The following is an 18,082-nucleotide window of genomic DNA, read 5'->3' on the forward strand; positions in this document are numbered from 1 at the left end:
ATGTAAGGCTGCCTGTAGAGAACAAAGTTACCTTAGCTCACAGGATACAAGGAAAGTGGGAAAAGATCTTTACTAAACCCTGTTAAATTATGTTTTATTGGTAATAAAATTTGAAATTTAGATGAAAATATGAAAAATTACAATAAATTTTTAAACATTAGATTAAAAGGTTTGTTAAAGTCATTAATTTTTAATTCTAATATCTTATTATAAATTATCCATATTAATAATTTTTCAAGCGAGATATTTTAAAAAGTTATAGAGCAGTTAATTATATAGTCTCGTATTATCAGGTTATAGGGATGAATAATGAATAATATGTATCTCTTTTTTAACAATTTGAAAATTCATTAATTAACAACTATATAGTTTCAATGCAGGGTACATTAGATAACCAAAATATTAAATGATAAATTAAAGTTTTGTAAGCTTATTTGATGATAAACGATGATTATTTAAGAAAAGATAAAAATTAAGAAAATTTAAATTGCTTTTCACGATTGAAAGATTGTCGTTAAAGAAAAAAAAATGAAAGCAATGAAATTCTTGCAAGTTTTAAAAATATAAGTTATTTAAAATACATATTACATGGGATAAAAACTCTCATAATCTTTTATTGAAACGAGAATTTTATTAATAAATATTTTGTACTTAAAGAACCCCTTCATTTTGTTGGTAGTTTTAGGAGGAATTTATTTATTAATTTTTGAATTTTTTTTCGTCATACTCTTATGAAATATTTTCACGATGCTGTTTAAGATATCAATATTTGAACGTTTATTTATTTAGGTGGGTAACAGAGGCCCAAGCATGGTCAGGGAAGCCGAAGTGGATATTTTATGGCCCACGTACACACTTCAAGAACGACCTTTGCTATATTTAATGGACCAACCAGAAGTTCAAGGTAAAGGAAAGTGCGAAGAAGTTTCTGGTGTCAATCCTAAAAATTTAAAGGTAATTTTACTTTGAACATAATTTTTATGTTCATTTTCTTTGAATGCGTTGCATATTACTTGAAATAATTTTGTTTCCTGCATCAGTAGTGAAATATTGTTACGAATTTGTCAAAAAAAAAGCTATATGCACCTACTTTATTTTTATTAAATAATATTTTTAATTATTATCTATAAGAATGTTAAATTAATATATTTTTCAAATCTACATGTAAACATAAATCTAATAATTTCCTGACATGCAAATAAGCGAAAAAAATTTCCAAATAAGGCTTGGCTTTCGCATCCTATTTAGAAATATCTAATGAAATATTGTAAAGAAATAAAAATTACAAAAACCCATTGTTATGAATAGCTCATTCTTGTAATGAAGTTACCTATTTTGCACGACTGTCCTAATAAATACTATGATTCCTTATGAAGCAAGATTTACTTAAAAAGGCAATTATAGATGGTCTTGGGAAAAGTTATTTATAGTGGATATTTGCATCAAAAAGGATGAAATAATTCGAAATTTTCATGAATTTTGTATATTTATTTAATAGTTTTACAATTTGATTATTCAATTATTTAATTACTATTCTTGCCAATTAATGGATTTTAAACTTACTCTATCGTCTTAAAATTTTGATAATCCATTAAAAAGAAGTTTGAACTCTGCATTTTTCTCAAGATTAAAATCAAAATATTAAAACACGTTGAATTTCAACTCACGTTGTAATCATAACTTTCTTTTGTCGTAGAAAGTAATTTGTACATGGATATGTAATTTTTATTTCTCGAAGACCTTATCTTCATATCAAAATTCATACAAAATCCGGTATCTTCAAATTGTAACATTCAGTTGCGAATGCAACCTCAGATTTTCCAGATAAGCTCGAATGCATGTATTTTTATTGCAGAAAGTTCCTGGAAATATTTGATTTATGAAATAATAATATAAGAATAAAATCTGTGGAAGTTGCCTGGATGAAAGACAAAATGCAATTCTCAAAGTATGATTGACTAAAAATATCAGGGCATAAAATAATATAATAAATTTATGAATGGAATAATATTGGAATTATATTTTAAAGTTGTTTCAGTTAAAAAATAAAATTAATTTTTTTAAAGTTATCGCCGATTTTCTTTTTTGTGGTTCTTTCTATTGAAATAGAAACTACCTCAATAGATGCATCATCAAAAATGTCCTCAACTGATATTAATTTTCATGTAATGAAAACTTGATCATGGAAATTGTTTTCTATATATTTCGGAGATTTTCAAAAGAACAATATAATGATCAGTTTTCAGCTTCTCTAAAAATAATTCTAATAATGTCCTATTTATAAAGTCATAAACTTAATAAAATTTCTAGAATGTGCCATTATTTTCTAAATCTAAATAACTTATGACTATGTTAAATTTCTAGTGTTGTAAGACACTGAAAAAAAAATTAAAACTGTAATCAATACACGAATTTAATTCAACCCCAATGTAATTTTTGGATTTAAAATACCCTCAATATTATAACATTATAACATTTCCCATGTAATGCAGTACCTTTCAGATTTTTTAATTTCTGTAAAAAAAAAAAAAAAAAAAAAAAAGACCTACATGTATGTAACTTTATTAAAAACATCAGAAGAAAAAGATCTTTATGAAAAGATCTATTAAAAATCACCGATAACTGTTGAATATGGTTTTATATCAAGAAAAATAGACTCGAAAACGGAACTATAAATTGATATATCCAATATGTATTTATAGATAAAGAGGTGAGTATAAAAAAATTTTATTGATAGTTTTTGTTTGCCTTTTTTTCTTATTTTCTTTTCATGTGCATCAATAAAAATATATATAATTTTATATACGCATTTTAACAATAGTTTTGAATGTATATCGTTTGGTGCATATTAACGTGCTCGAAGGCCTAGGTATGAAATATAGAATAAGCTATTGAAAAATATAACGTTAAGGAAATAAGGAGTTATAAAAAGGACTTTTTGCTGCTTTTTTCATTTGAGACAGCATCCTATGTCTTTCTTTGCATATACTGTCTATTCTCATGTACGGAAATCTCCTCCTAACGCATGCCCCCAACTAGTGGTCCGTGTATCATAGCCTCAAAGTGATCTGCGGACGGGGCACGGAGAACATATAAAAAAGCAATAAATAGGTGAACGCAATATAAAAGCGTCCCAAAATGCACATTTTGGCATCCTTTTTTTCAAAAATTTTCCACTAAGGTGAGGATTCTTTAACCCACCTTTATATAGGGGTATTCCATAATTCCGAAGAAAATTTTTTCCATATTTTGTTGCTGAGGGTGATCTACACATGGTTCGGTTTCTGGCTTAATGTTCCCCAGACTTCTGTCTGTTGGAAATACAGAACCCTGATTATCAACGAAATTAGACATTGCAACAATTTGAGATTACTGGTAAAACCAAACAGTTATATATCAGTAAATATACAAATTTAAAATTAAAAATACACACATATATTAAATAAAAAAAGCATCTAACGAGATGAATAATATGATGTCGTTTTAATTAAAATTCTGGAAATGCACACATCCTATTTACTTGTACCGTCCATTGACTTGGGAAAAATAGTCCATAAATAATGGTCTTGGTTTCCTGAAACTAACAATACCTCCGGTTATTTTGCTTTAAACGCCTAAAATGCGTTAGAAAGGTTGTAAACGTGAGGAAAAAATTGGAGGTTTACTGGAACATTTCTAGAAGATATGAAAAATAAAATATCTGATAGTAATACAATTTAAGTAATTTAAGAGTGAACATTAGTAAATCAAATGACACATTTTGCTTAGCACTTTTAGATTAAGATCAATAAAAGGTGTTCGGCTACATTTTTGATGGGTCTTTACTAATTGATTATACCTATTGATTTTTCGATCGTATATTATATGTACCATAAACCAATCAATTTTCTTATTTCCACTTATTACAGAAAGAACAGAAGCGACCTCGAAGCAGCAGCTATTCCATCAGTATTGCAGATCTTGAAGAAAAGCTGGAACTGCAAGAGGAAGAAGATGTTCTGGAGGATGAAATGACGTACTTAAGAAAGCGACGCTCCGTTCCACCCAATCTTACCGACAAGAATTCTGGATTCCAAGATGAAATGGTATAAAAAATTATCTTTGCATTTGGTCTAGAGTTGATGATTCTAACTTATTTTTGTAATTTTCGGTTATATCTCTTTCTTCGAAATTTCTTTTAAAAAATTGATCAAACAAAGTATATATATTGAAACCAATGAAGTGTGTATCATACAAAAATGCAATGGGATTTTCCACCTACATCTCTTATTTACTTATGCTCCATCCTAAATGATGTAAACCTAAATCTCAAACTCTTTTAATAATTTTTTTTAAAATTTATTTCTAGATGCCAAATAGTGTGTTTGTCTGAAGTTCACCTAAATAAATACCATTTTAATACATTTGAACATTTACAACATTACAATACAATACATTTAAATTTTGAACAAAATGTAAAACTATAGTCTTTTTTTTTGTTGAGGGGAGGGGGGAATTCTTCTGTTTCAAAGATAAATTTCGCTGAGAGACTTTTTTTAAAAAGAAATTGAACAAGTATGTTAACTTTCGAATTTTATTGTTTCTTTTAAATTAAATGCTAGTAAAAAATGGTTTACAAAAGTAACTGAAGTGTTTACGGCTACATTACTGAATGTAAAAAATAAAAAAAACAAAATAAGGTATTTTTTATCATTTAAGGCATATTTCTACATTGCAATATTTTACAATAGATTAAGTTACAAATGAAAAAAAAAATATCGAGCATTTTAAGTCATCGATTTCAAACCTTTTACTCTCTCGAATATGAAGTATAGAAGAAATATTGTAATTCTCAAAAAATCTGAATTCGAGAGGGTTGTCCGAAATCTTAAGATTCTTAAAACTGAGTCCGTAAAACACATTTTTGGTCTGCCTGTTTGTGAAAAAGATAATAAAAACGCTTTGGCCTACATGTATGAAATCCGGTATATGGACTTATTTGATATAATCTATCGATTTCTATCAAATTTTGAACGAAATCCATTTGTAAATGGATTACATTCAAAATTTAGGCAGTAGGCAGATTCAAAATTTAGGTAAGTTAAAATCTAGGGAAAATCTCCTATAGGGTGTCTACCTAGCTATTCGATTAAAAGTGAACTCGATATCTCCAAAACGCAAAGAGCTAGATAAATAAAATTTGGTACACCGGTTCAAAATCTTAAATATAGGCTCTGGTCTAATTTTTATCCAAATATGTCTAAGAGAAAACCGTCTGTATGTCTGTACTTCTGCATGCATGTAAACGAAATAATTTATAAGCGGAATAACTTAAATCAATGAAATTCGCAACTGTAACCCCCTGTCAGATTTGGCTTTCGCGCATTCAAAATACTTAATTGCACGATAGATTCTATAAATATTTTAGATTCACTCCAAAATTCTATATTTCTTAATTATTGTACCCTAATGCAATTCAAAGTATTTGCGCCTTTATTTAATGCTCATGATTTTGCACGAATGGAAAGAGATAAAACCTTAACTGGAGAGTGTACGAGAAAATTACGGGGGGAACCAGTTCTGCTAGTTTCATTTAGTTTTTAATGTATTAAAAAGAAATGGCTGTTCCTAAATTTCAATAATTAGATTGTAGTAATCGCAATTTTTATTCAGTTTCTAATTCAAAAAATAATAAATTTAATAAAATTAATAAATAACAGTAATAAATAATAAAATAAGTAATTTTACCAATTCAGCAATTGATAAAATTTTCAATTCCAATAATCGCTGTTTTTATTAAATAATGATATATATTTTAAAAATATAATTTTTAAATACAAAAAAAAATGAAAAATACTTTTATAATTTGGCATGGAAATTACCTTTTTAAAGTAATTTACAATGAAATAATTTGAAATATTTTTGTAAATTTCACTGTAATTTAAATTAATAATACTTGCTAATTACTTCATTAAAACTTAAATTGCTTCATTAATATTTTGCTAATTACTTTATTAAAACATCTAATCTATTCTGCAATTTTATAGTTTGAATTCAATTCAGTAATTTATAATTGTAGTTTTTTTGTTGGAAAAAAAAATTGAATTGTAATACACAGATTCTAATAAATTTCAGGACAATTTTTTTTTTTTATATTTGTGAAGAAGTAAAAAATAATTTCGAAAATTTTTGAATTCAATTTTTATAAATTGTTTTATTTTTCAGTCCTGTGGTCCAACCCTGTGCACGAAGATAAGATGTGCGGTATTCAATTTAACAAAAGACGAACAGGTTATTTTTACCATTCGATCTCGTTTATGGAAAAATACTTTAGATGAGGTAAGGAAAATCTTCCTTTATTCTTTACGTCTGAAAAACCAGGTTTAATATTTTCATATAAATGAAAAAATAACTCATTTATGACGTTTAATATTTCTTTAATTGATCGATTCTCTATGATGTACAGTGATTCTCTATAATCTACTCTGATTGTGATCCAATGAATAGTTTTTAAACGGTAAGATATAGGCATAAAGTTCCACTTATTGTTAAAATCGATAAATATACGAATAAAACAAATAACGAAATTTAAAATTCTGTCCATTTTTAAGTTTTATCAATCGTATTTACCGAAATATTCTTGACATGCTGAAAAGATTTTAAAAGTTTCGAATTTTTACGATTGTTTCAAATAACTTAAAAAGATTAAAAATTAACAGAACTATGAAAGTTTTAATTTCATTAATTTAGATATATGCCATTATTCCAATACGGTTATTGATTGATGGATCTTCTTTTAAGCAACTGTTGGCATTGTCTGAAAACGCCAAAAATAATGAGATTTAAAGTTTCATACTCTATCAGTTTTTGTTACAGAATTTAAACGTTAGTGTAACAAGATTATTTTACTAAACATGATTGATAAAAGTGGGGAATATTTAAAAATTTAAATTTTATAATTTTTTAAGCAAAAATATATTTTCTGGTTCGTAAAAATAAGTGAAAGTGCATTTTATTATAAATAATAATACATTGTTCCCCAGAGGTTTTTAAGGTTGTAGAATAATTAATATACTTAAAATATGTAAGAATGATTTAGCAATTTACTTATATTATCAAAAAATGGTTTTTATTTAAAAATTCGTTGAGTGTAAACTAACATTATAATTTCTCAACAGAAAATTAACATCATTATATAGTAAAATTCAAGAAAGGCATTGAAATTTGCAGGATACGGTTTTATTACTCCCGTCAAGCATCTTTTGACTAATCTGTGTTACATTATTCTGTTAATAGTTATTTCACAGTCTATATTATCAAGTGTAATTTCTGGTATTTCCTCGTCGGAGATATTATTATTACCCTAGTATAAAGATAGGAAGGAAACGAAATTGTTCTTCCAGCTGTCGGAAAACATTACATTTGGCACTGCTTGATAGTTATAATTTAACGAACTGTACAAATTCGTCAAACTTGTTTTGACTAATCTGTTACATTATTTTCTTAGTTGTTATTTCACAATCCTTATAATCAAGAATAATTTTTGGTATCTTCCTATGGGAGAGATTATTCTTATTCTAGTATAAAGGCAGGAAATAAATGAAATTGTTCTTCCAGCTGTCGGAAAACGTTACATTTGGCACTGCTTGATAGTTATAATATAACGAACTGTACGAATCCATCAAACTTTCTTTGACCTTTATAGATTGACCTGCTACATTATTTCACTATTAGTTTATTGTTTCACAATCCATATAATTCAAAAATATTATTTGATAATTTTGGATGAAAGAGGCTATTGCCTCAGATTAAAGAGAGGAATGAAATGAAATTTTCTCCAGCGATTGAAAAACACTACATTTGGCACTACTTGCTAGATATAACTTAAAGTACTGAACAAATCTACAAGTCCTTATTTTAATCCCAATAAATTAAGTTTTAACTTAGAAACCTTTTCATTAAAAATTATCTTATTTTAAGACAGTTTTATCGCAATATTCGTATTTGATTTTTTTATAGCGTCTTCGCAAAATTAAATGAAATCTCGTATTATTTACTTGCATGAAGTTATAATCGATATGACCATGTGAGATTTATTACGATCTACATTTAGATCATGATATTTAGACCATAAGTTATCCTTTTAAATACCCTATTACAAATCGTTCTGCATTCGGTATTTTTTATGCAATTAAATACAACTATTTTAAAGTTTTGCCATTGACTATGAAATTTTATAATACGGTGTTTAGGTTATTATGTACAAGTCGTACAGTTTTATATATTTAACCCATATGATTTCTTCTGATAAACATGCCTATCACTTTAAAAGAATTTGCATTTCTCTTGAACGGAACGTGCATCCACGAATTTTGTATTCACATTTTAAACATTCTTACCTTATTAGAGCAAAAATCACTCAAATGTATTCAGCTTTCGTTCACAAACAAAGACGTCTGAAAAAGCGAAAAAAATCCTATCAAAGATCGTGATTTTCTTTCCGACTTTTCCTTTATCGAATCAACTGATCAAACAAAGATAAAAGATTCGAGTCTCCAATCTGCGTCACCTATCACAGAGATATCCTTTTCAACAGTGGCTGACGAAACTTGAAGCTGTTATATCACATTCACTTAATTATGTTTGATCCAACGTGGAAGTTTTGATAATACACTAGTGACAGAACATATGCTCTGTCACTGATGTTTAGGTTTTGAGCAGGTGTTATTGGAAAGGAGAGTGTTATTTTGGGTGACAGTTTAAAGAATAGTGAGATCTTTTTGTATCATTTCATGACTACTATGGACATGATTGTAAAAAATGGCTTATTAAGTAATTAAATAAATGAAACAGAAAAAAATAGGGAAAAAGAAGGCTTTGCTTAGAGTAATAGTCCAAAGTTTCACGAGATGTTTTCTTCTATAGAACGGCCGATAACATGAAAGTGGGGCAAAGATTTATCAACCCACGAAGGCAGGCGATCTTTTGGTTTATTCGAAAATAAACCTCGGACTTTACAGATCCGGAGAGCTATTATCTTAACAAAGCATAATACATAAAGCACAAAAATATCTTTTTCACATAATATCATGTTTAACATTCCACATTTAGAAACATTTGAAGAATGAAGTTTTAATAGAATTTTAAGGTTTATTGCGCTTTAAAAACTTATATACAGAACTTAATTAAAATCATTATTTATTGTTAACAAAAACAATTTATACTATTAAATTCTAAACAAGCCGTTCTTGCCGTTTTTTTCCAAGCAGTCGAATTCTAAATGCGATAACTTGTATTATGGGGTTTTAGAGGCCCGAACATTTATTTTTGGAGGTAAAAAAATTATAGAAATTAATGAAAGGCCTGTGCTCAATTTCCAAATGAGCTTGAAATACAACTATTAGAAAAATGGAATTTTTCAACTTAAAAACTTTTGGGGGGGATACATTTTAAAATTCCTGAGCCTTGGTGGCTCAATGTCCATCCTTCTTGAATAAAATGACAAACTTTGAAAAAAGGGAGGGGAGGGGGGAGGTTACAAAATACTTTCTGTAACATTTCAGATATTGGGAGTATATAATGAGAGTGACAAAGAAAAGATTAAAGGCATCTACGGGTAATTCGGAAAGTCTTGATAAAATGAAGCGATATAGCTAGAATTTACACATGATATAAATGAATAAAGTTCATAGAAACTAAACCTAGTATTGAATTAGAGTTACCGCAAGTTTTGTATCATAAAAGATAAAAAGGCATTATTGATACTAATTTTTAAATTAAATATTGTTAATCTTTCTTTAATGTAAAATATTTACATATCTCTAAAATATAGGTTATTTTACTCAAATCTGGGAGAAAATATTAAAATCTGGGACGTTTAATAACGTTTTATGCTGTATTTAGATTATAGGCTATAAAAATGGTTAACAAAAAATGATATTCGAAAGCTAACGAAACTTCCGGCTGGCTGAATTTAATATATGCACTCGAAAATTCTTTCTAAATTTTCTCTGATACATAGAATCTGAATATAGAAATGATTAATCCTTTTTTGAAACCACTAGAATTTAATATTATTGGAAGAAGAAGAAATGGCATTTTCTTTGCCCCGTTAAAGTAGAATTACCATATTTTATAAGTAAAGGTTGGAAAGAAAGTTTCTTCGAAAGCTACCTTCTTAAAGATTTAACTGTAATTATTCCTTTACTGTGTTTTATTTTTCGGTTAAAAATTATTTAGTTTTCATCTCTAAGAGCAGCAAAGGCTATTTTTCCACTCTAATATTTATGCTAATTCAGAAATTAAAAATTGCCCGAAATGGTTGACTCAACTGAATTTAATTTGAAAAATAACTAATAAATATCTTAACTAATAAATAATAAAAATAAAAAAATAAATAATATATAAGTAATAGTCTGATTACTTTTAAACAAAAATTTTAATTTATTTCTTAAACGAACTCAATTACGCACCAATCATGCATAATTCTTTTAGAGATACATTTATTTTAAACCAGAGATCTTATTTTGATCTCATTTTTTTTTATTAAAGATTATTCCTATTTGTAGATATTATTTAAAATCCTTTTATAACGTTTACTTTTTTATTATTTTGAGCCTACGAGGATTTACATTCGGGTGAGTATTTAATTAATATACAGAATGTAATGTAATTAATATTATTAATTATATTATAATATTATTGATTATATTAATTATGAATAGAATTTAATATTATTAATTTGAGTTTTAATAAATTAAATAGATTTTATTAATAATGGTAAATGATCCTTTGTTGCATGATTATAATTGTTATTTATTTTTATTACAGTTGGGACTGGATGACGTCCAAATATCATCGAAACTTGTAAGCCGAGTGACTTCACTTCCACATGATGTGGACCCATCTTACTTGGGTTACAAGGCTTTATTTGTAAGTATCTTTTGTTTTACAATAAATCCAGATCACATTTGTAAATGGTACACATGTCAAAATTATTCTAAAGTTTAAAAAAATCATTTGAATTTATTTTTAATTGGAAATCATATCATCATTTACCATCAAATTTTAGTGATTGGATTTTCCTATTCTATTTTGTTCATCAATGCAGTTTCATGAACAAATAAAAATGTAAAATTAATTGCTGAATATCAAGTCAATGATAGGTTCGCAATACTGTATCCTGAGTTAACCGATAAATATCACAAGGTGTTTGTAATTCATATTTGAAACAGTTATAGCTCATAATTGTTCATCATTCTTTCTTTTTGTTCTCATAATGATGGAGACGTATAAAAGAAAAATGATGTCTGTAGTTTCCGAAATCACAATACGTTGTGCAATACAGCGAAATTTCCATCGAAAATACCAGGAAGGTGTCTCGAAACGCATTTGTTTGATCGAAATGAAAGCATTATCCAACTTTTTATACGATCCTATTTATTGATGAGACATGAGATATATTTTGAGAATTAAGAAATGTAAAATAACCATATTGAGCCATCAAATAAATATATATTAGCTCAAAAAGTAAGCTATGCTATTTATAGTCTTTTAATATAATGCATAGTCTCCTGTTTGAATGTATCTCTGTATAATAAAACATTATTTTTGACCAATTAATTTGTTTGGAACCTGTATCGCTATTTACTGGTGCAGTACATTCTCTTTTTCCTGACTCTCTTGATGTCGCCATTGTATTTTTCCAGAGAAAGCAAATTTTAATTTTTTCATGCATATTTAAGTTTTTCAACTTTCTAAAGATGGAATTTTGAAACTGACGCTTATGTAGTCAAAATACATTTAACTATCGTAATATTTTCAGTTTTAATCATAAGTTAAACATATAATCGAATTAAATTTTGATTCCATTTATGTGATGCCATCTGGTAGTGAATTCGAGAAAGAAATTGATTTCAAGACTCTGTAAGAGTTATAATATAAAAATTAAATTAAAGTGGTAGAACTAGAAAACAATTGAAATAAATTGATCTAACGACAAAACAAACTTTTTAAATTGTTTTAAAGAAATTCAAATAATATTATTATTAATTTTATTATATTCCTTATGATTTCAACGACTCCTTTTTATCACTAATAAAAAATTGTCAAAACGTATTTTTATATTGGTAATATCATTCGCATGTATCTTTTCTCTGCTGTTTTAATTTGAAATTCCAACAATTTGGTCTTAATGAAGTTAAGTGACTGTTAAAATTTTAGCACTTCATCTTTCAACAATAAATTAGGGCCCCGGTGGCTTGGTGGCAAGGTCTCGGATCATGAGCCGTAGGGTTTCAGATTCGAGACCCAATTCCACCGAAGAACCGTCGTGAAAGGGAGTCTGCAGCACCTTAAATCCATTAGGGCCAAACGTCCTTCCGATGGAGGGGGGTGCCAGCTCAGGTGTCGTCCTCGTCACCTGACGGTGGTTCAAAATTACGAGGTCCATCCCAAAATAGCCCTAGCGTTGCTTTACAACGGGATATTAATATAATTAAACGAAACTAAAAATAAACAATAAATTGCTCTCTTGAAATTTTTACAATTTTCTTATATAAAAATATAATGAATGTCTCTTTTATTTTCAGGTGACTACAAAAGTGAATCCGGAGAGTGTCGCTCCTCAGTTACATATGGTACCTTGGTGGATCCTCATACTCTCTGTTTCAATTGGTCTCTTGATTTTAGGTTTATTGGCCTTAGTGTTATGGCAGGTATGACCATCATTTAAAATTATCTAAGCTTAGAACGAACCACTCCAAGAACTCTGCTTTCCGTTGATTGCTATTGTAATTATAATATTTCATTCGCATATCTTAATTATTGCGAGAAAATCAAAAGGTGAACATTACAAGGGCTAATCTGATATTTATTGCACATCTATTGATTTTCATGTCAAATTGTCAATGTCATATAAATGCTTAGTTACAGACTAAATGCATAAAAACAACAATCAAAAATTATATTTTATTGTCTAAATTTAAATTCTATTGAAATGGTATTTTTCAAATAAAATGTTTTTGTTTTAAATTTGTATTAAATTTAGAGGACTATAATAATTATATTGGTTTTTAAAATTTTTTAAAAAATGTATTTGACAGGCTTTGTTTTCCTATTTTTATTATACATCCACATAATATATTTTTAGCTGTTTTTTTCCATGTCGTTTTTTTTCATTTTCATGTAGAAATCTTATAATATAACAAAAAAACTTTTGTTTAAATATATTTATTTGACTTTCAAATGTTTCATTACATGACGATTGAGATTTTTTGGTATTTGAATGATTGCACTCTACTACTCTTGGAGTTTTGATTTCACATATGCTTTTGAAGATATTCATTTTTTATCTTTTTATAAGTATGAAGACATTAAAAATATTAAATATTTCCTAGTAATTATGTTAATATGAAGCGATTTTATTGCAGTTTAAAGTAATTTAAAGTATTACATAGTAAGTTTGCAATGAATTTAAAATTATTAAATTGACTGTACACACACAATATGATACACAATTGATTACTTTCACATTTTTCACACACAATTAATACACACAATATGATACATAATTGATTACTTTCACATTTTTCACACACAATGTGATTCATAATTGATTGCTTTCACATTTTTTTACACACAATATGATACATAATTGATTTTTCTTTCACATTTTCCACACACAATGTGATTCACAATTGACTGTTTTCACATTTTTTGAATATTTAGTATTTATATATGCTTAAATAACATTAATTTTCATCTCGTTCGACATGATAATGTAATATATATTCTATATTATTATTTTATATTAATTATTCTTAAACATCGTGAAAGTTTTTGTAAACGAATAAAAGTTGTGAAAAATGCAAAATGTTTTGAAAGATTAAAATCAATTTGGTCTCAAGAAAATTAATATAAAACTAATGACAGCAATCTTCCTGAAATTTTCTTATGCCCTTCGTCATAAATATATTATTTCCTTTTTACTCTAAAAACTGTGGATTTCGAGCAAGGCTTTGAATACCATGAATGCTCATTTTTTTTTATTTTCGAAGTCCCTTGCATGTGTTTTCTTTACTATGCAGTATAGAGAAGAAAATCAAATATGCATTTTGCATGCTTTTTTTGTCATTCAATTGAAAGCAAAATTTGTCAAAAAAAAAAAAAAAACCCTATGGTTTTAGTAATGTATATGTAATGTAAATTTTAGTTTTTAATGTTGTATATTAAATTTTATCCACGATCTTTGCGTTTCATATTTACCATATTCACTTGCACTCAGACAGGCAGATAGACAAATTTTTCCTTTAAATGTATTTCGTTCAAAATTTGGCAGAAATGCACAAAACCTAAATGACAAATGCGTCAAAATCTCGAGTTCGTTTTTTCTTCACTATTTCCATATCTTTTCTTTTGATAATCTGTTTACGAAAAAAAAATGATTATAAATATGCACATTTATAAGTATTATCTTCCATTATCAATTTAAAAGTGGCATGCAATCATTATGATTAAAGTCCACTTCCTTTACTTATTTCAGGAATGTGCTCCTATGTAATCAACAATTGACTGTTTATATAAGATGATGATTAAAAAATAATAATATCCAAGAATTTTTAAGAAAATTATATGTTTTATTAACATTATATCTAATATATTTTATGTCTATTTTTAAATTTTCTTATTTTTTTTCCAGCTTGGCTTCTTTCGCCGAAGACGCGTGGAAGACCAGATGCAGGAACCTCTTCATCATCCATACAGGAACGGTTATTTACTCGGAAGAGGAGACGAGTACCTCTGAACCTTGCCAAGCACTGTTCAGTTTCCTCATTCATCAGAATCAGAATCATTTCTACTTATTAGACTCACCAGTGATTCTCATCCTTGAGTCTGGAATGAATCTGAAATACCGAGTTGATTCGTAAGCATCATTTTCCCCTACAGAACTTTGCCCTATATGCAGCTATTTCGTCGTGACCAGTGATTTTGCCTCATAGATTCAATCTTGCAAGGCATTTACCAACTCGCTTGAAGAAATTTCTGCTGTGAATTTTCATGTCACAGATTTATTTCGTCTGATCTCTGCTAATAGGTTGGAGTAATTATTTATTTAATATCGTTCATTTTCGTTAGAATCTTAATGACTCTCATTTTGAGCGTTGTAACACAGAAATGAGTTTGCACTTTACAGACATTGTGATTACATATGCTGTCATTGCTTTGATGCGCCCCTCTGATGACTCACAGCATAGATCGAATGTATCTGGATAAATCAACAGCCAAATCACATGATTTTATAGATAGTGATTTCTAATATAAAGTTTAACGGTAAGATGAATATGAGTTTTAGCTGCCGAGTACTGAAATCTTCTGAGTTTGAGCGTGTTTTTGCGTATCAAACAGTCTAAATGTTTATGATTCCTTTGAATTTGAATCTCAGCTGCTGAGTTGTGAAATATAATTTTGAACGAGTTCCTGCGTGTCAGAAAGTCTGAATATTTATGGTTCCTCTGAATCCGAATCTCAGATGCTGAGTTGGGAATCCTTTCAGTTCGAATGAGTTCCTGCGTGTCAAAAAGTCTGAGAAACTATGTGTACTTAAATTAAACTTGAAAGAAAAATCAGTTTTTTCAACTCGTATCTGCTCATCAGACTGAATATTGTACTGGCTTTCTCTGTCAGATCATGGTATAACAATACGGATAAGCCATAGAAATTGTAGAAACGTGTAGTAGTGAAAACCTCACCAATACTGTTGAATACTCATATTTAAAACCATATATATCTTATTTAACGAGACTTTATTAATTTCATATTTTCAGCATTAATAGTCAATAAATTTTGGATCTCGTTTCTAATTTACCTTCAGATACTAAAACTCAAATTCTGATATAATTCGGAACTGATGAACAAGCAAGTTTTAAACTCCCTAAGAGAAATTTGCGTGAATATGTGTATATAATTTTAATATGTCTCACAAAATAACTAGTCTATGAAACAAGAAAGAAACTTAACCAAAGATTCGGAGGAAAGAAACTGTGTAACTCTTCTTCTGAAATTGGAATGCAGTTGACTTGTTTCATAAAACATGCGCATTTATTATAGACGGATATGAAACAGACTATTAAACATGTAATTTAATTTCATAAATTGAATTGTGGAATGAATTATGGATTTACTTTTATCTGAAATCATAAAATTTTTGAAAAAAAGGCAATTTATGTATATGTGTGAACATATTTGCTGTTTTACAAATTTCGAACCAATTGCCAGTTTACGGGCATGAATTATTAATATTCTGCGTTAATCTTGGAAGTAAAAAAGCAATATATGTTTTATATGCAAAGTGTATTCTTATGTGTGTTTTTTAATTCCTATGCATGGATTTACTTATTCTCATTTTTTATCAGATCTTCGTATTTTATATTAAAAATACTTCTTTGAATTTAATGGCAGATTTAACTAAAACAGTATGCATAATGCTTTATAAATCAATTAAAAATAATTGAGTGCTTTATATTCTTTATAAATTTATTATAAATTTTATACAACTGAATTCGCAATTTTATCTTTATTACTTGTGTTTCATATTGTGCATTTCGTTTAGGCGCAATATATATGAGATAAGTGATATAATTGAAGCTTCTTAAATGTTTTGTACCCGAATTTAAATGTTTATTTATTTATTTATCGTGGATCAACGTGCCATATTTTCTCAGAGGAACAAATTCAAAATTATTATTGTTGTTAATATTATTAACTAATTTCGATAAGAAGTTAATTATCAAATTAATATTAAGTATTAATCTAAAGTGATATTACTTAATAAATGAAAAAAATAATAAATAATTTTCACAATAATTAATAATGTAATTAACATCAGCATGTTTTATTCAATAACCATAATAAAGTAAATTCTAATTGAATTTCTGACACAACATATTAAACTATTAAATAAATTTAAAAAAAAATGAATGAATTTTTTTAAAACACTTTTTTTCCTAAGATTATTCCATTAGCTGTTTGTCATGTGTCAGATAAATGTATTAAAATTATATTTCTGAAGTCTTCTGAAGTATATATAGATTTTTAAATAATTATTTTTAATTAGTTCTACTACAAAAGTTGTCACCATTAATATTACAAATAGCATTATTGCATTAAATAGACCTTAAAAGTCTTAAAAGACCTTAGACCTTAAGTCTATAAATATCCAGAATGCATTTCTGCTTGATCAAAATTATGTTATACTGGTTTCTTGTCATGTATGTTAAACTTAATTTTGGACAGTGAGGATGATATGAAATCTAAAACTGTTGAATTTTTCATAAAATTTTATTTTGAAAAAATAGTTTTATTTACATACATAAATAACTGTTTTATATTTATTACAAAAATAAGTTGTTTGTAATCTGTGTTTTATTTAGTACGTGTGTTAAAATCTTTTTTCTAAATATCAAAACAAATTTTAGAGAGAATCACTCTTAAAAATTCTATAAAATCTGAATTTCAGTTTACATTTGATTTTGATTAATTAAAACGAATTTCAATGATAGTTAAATTTTTAATGTTGTATTTGTATAATACCTTTATTGAAAAAATCTGTCCTAACTTTTTGTAGATATTCAGTCAAAGACGAAACAAATATATCTAGAATTTTAAACGGTCATAATTTTAGATAAGTTTAATGTACGGTCACTTAAGATCATGAACATCATAACTAGATTTTTATCCAATAATTTTAAAATAAAATGTTTCAACTAATGCACAAAATTTTTGTTATATATGAATTCTTGCAAAATTTTAAAAAAATTACTCGAAAATTTTATTAATAAATAATTAATGAATTTTTGTACTCATTTCTGAGAATTTTTAATGCTTTTTTTATATTCTAATAAGACTGTGAATACTTTTTGATAAGAGACGAGAATTTTTATTCGTTAACTTTATCAATATATGTTGTTATATATTTTTTGTCATTTAATTTAGCTTTCGAATTTCGAGGTCTAAGTGCTGGACACTTGATTTCTTTTTTAATGAAACGAAATGAATGTTCTTATCATTGTGTTTGTTTTTATGTTTTTTTTTATATATATATATA

General features: G+C 27.2%; 1 protein-coding gene across 1 annotated transcript in view; it reads left to right on the forward strand.

Moving 5' to 3' along the window:
* Positions 1 to 17,882, forward strand: part of LOC129956889 (integrin alpha-PS2-like) — a 127,080-nt gene extending 109,198 nt beyond the window's left edge. The window contains exons 25-30 of the mRNA XM_056068905.1: positions 790 to 954; positions 3,909 to 4,085; positions 6,205 to 6,318; positions 10,810 to 10,911; positions 12,570 to 12,695; positions 14,678 to 17,882. Of these exons, the coding sequence (XP_055924880.1) occupies positions 790 to 954; positions 3,909 to 4,085; positions 6,205 to 6,318; positions 10,810 to 10,911; positions 12,570 to 12,695; positions 14,678 to 14,782 (789 nt within the window). The 3' untranslated portion in view covers positions 14,783 to 17,882. The remainder of the gene's footprint in view (positions 1 to 789; positions 955 to 3,908; positions 4,086 to 6,204; positions 6,319 to 10,809; positions 10,912 to 12,569; positions 12,696 to 14,677) is intronic.
* Positions 17,883 to 18,082: the final 200 nt, after the last annotated feature.

This window comes from Argiope bruennichi, chromosome 2 (assembly GCF_947563725.1).
Source record: "Argiope bruennichi chromosome 2, qqArgBrue1.1, whole genome shotgun sequence".
Lineage (NCBI taxonomy): Eukaryota > Metazoa > Arthropoda > Arachnida > Araneae > Araneidae > Argiope > Argiope bruennichi.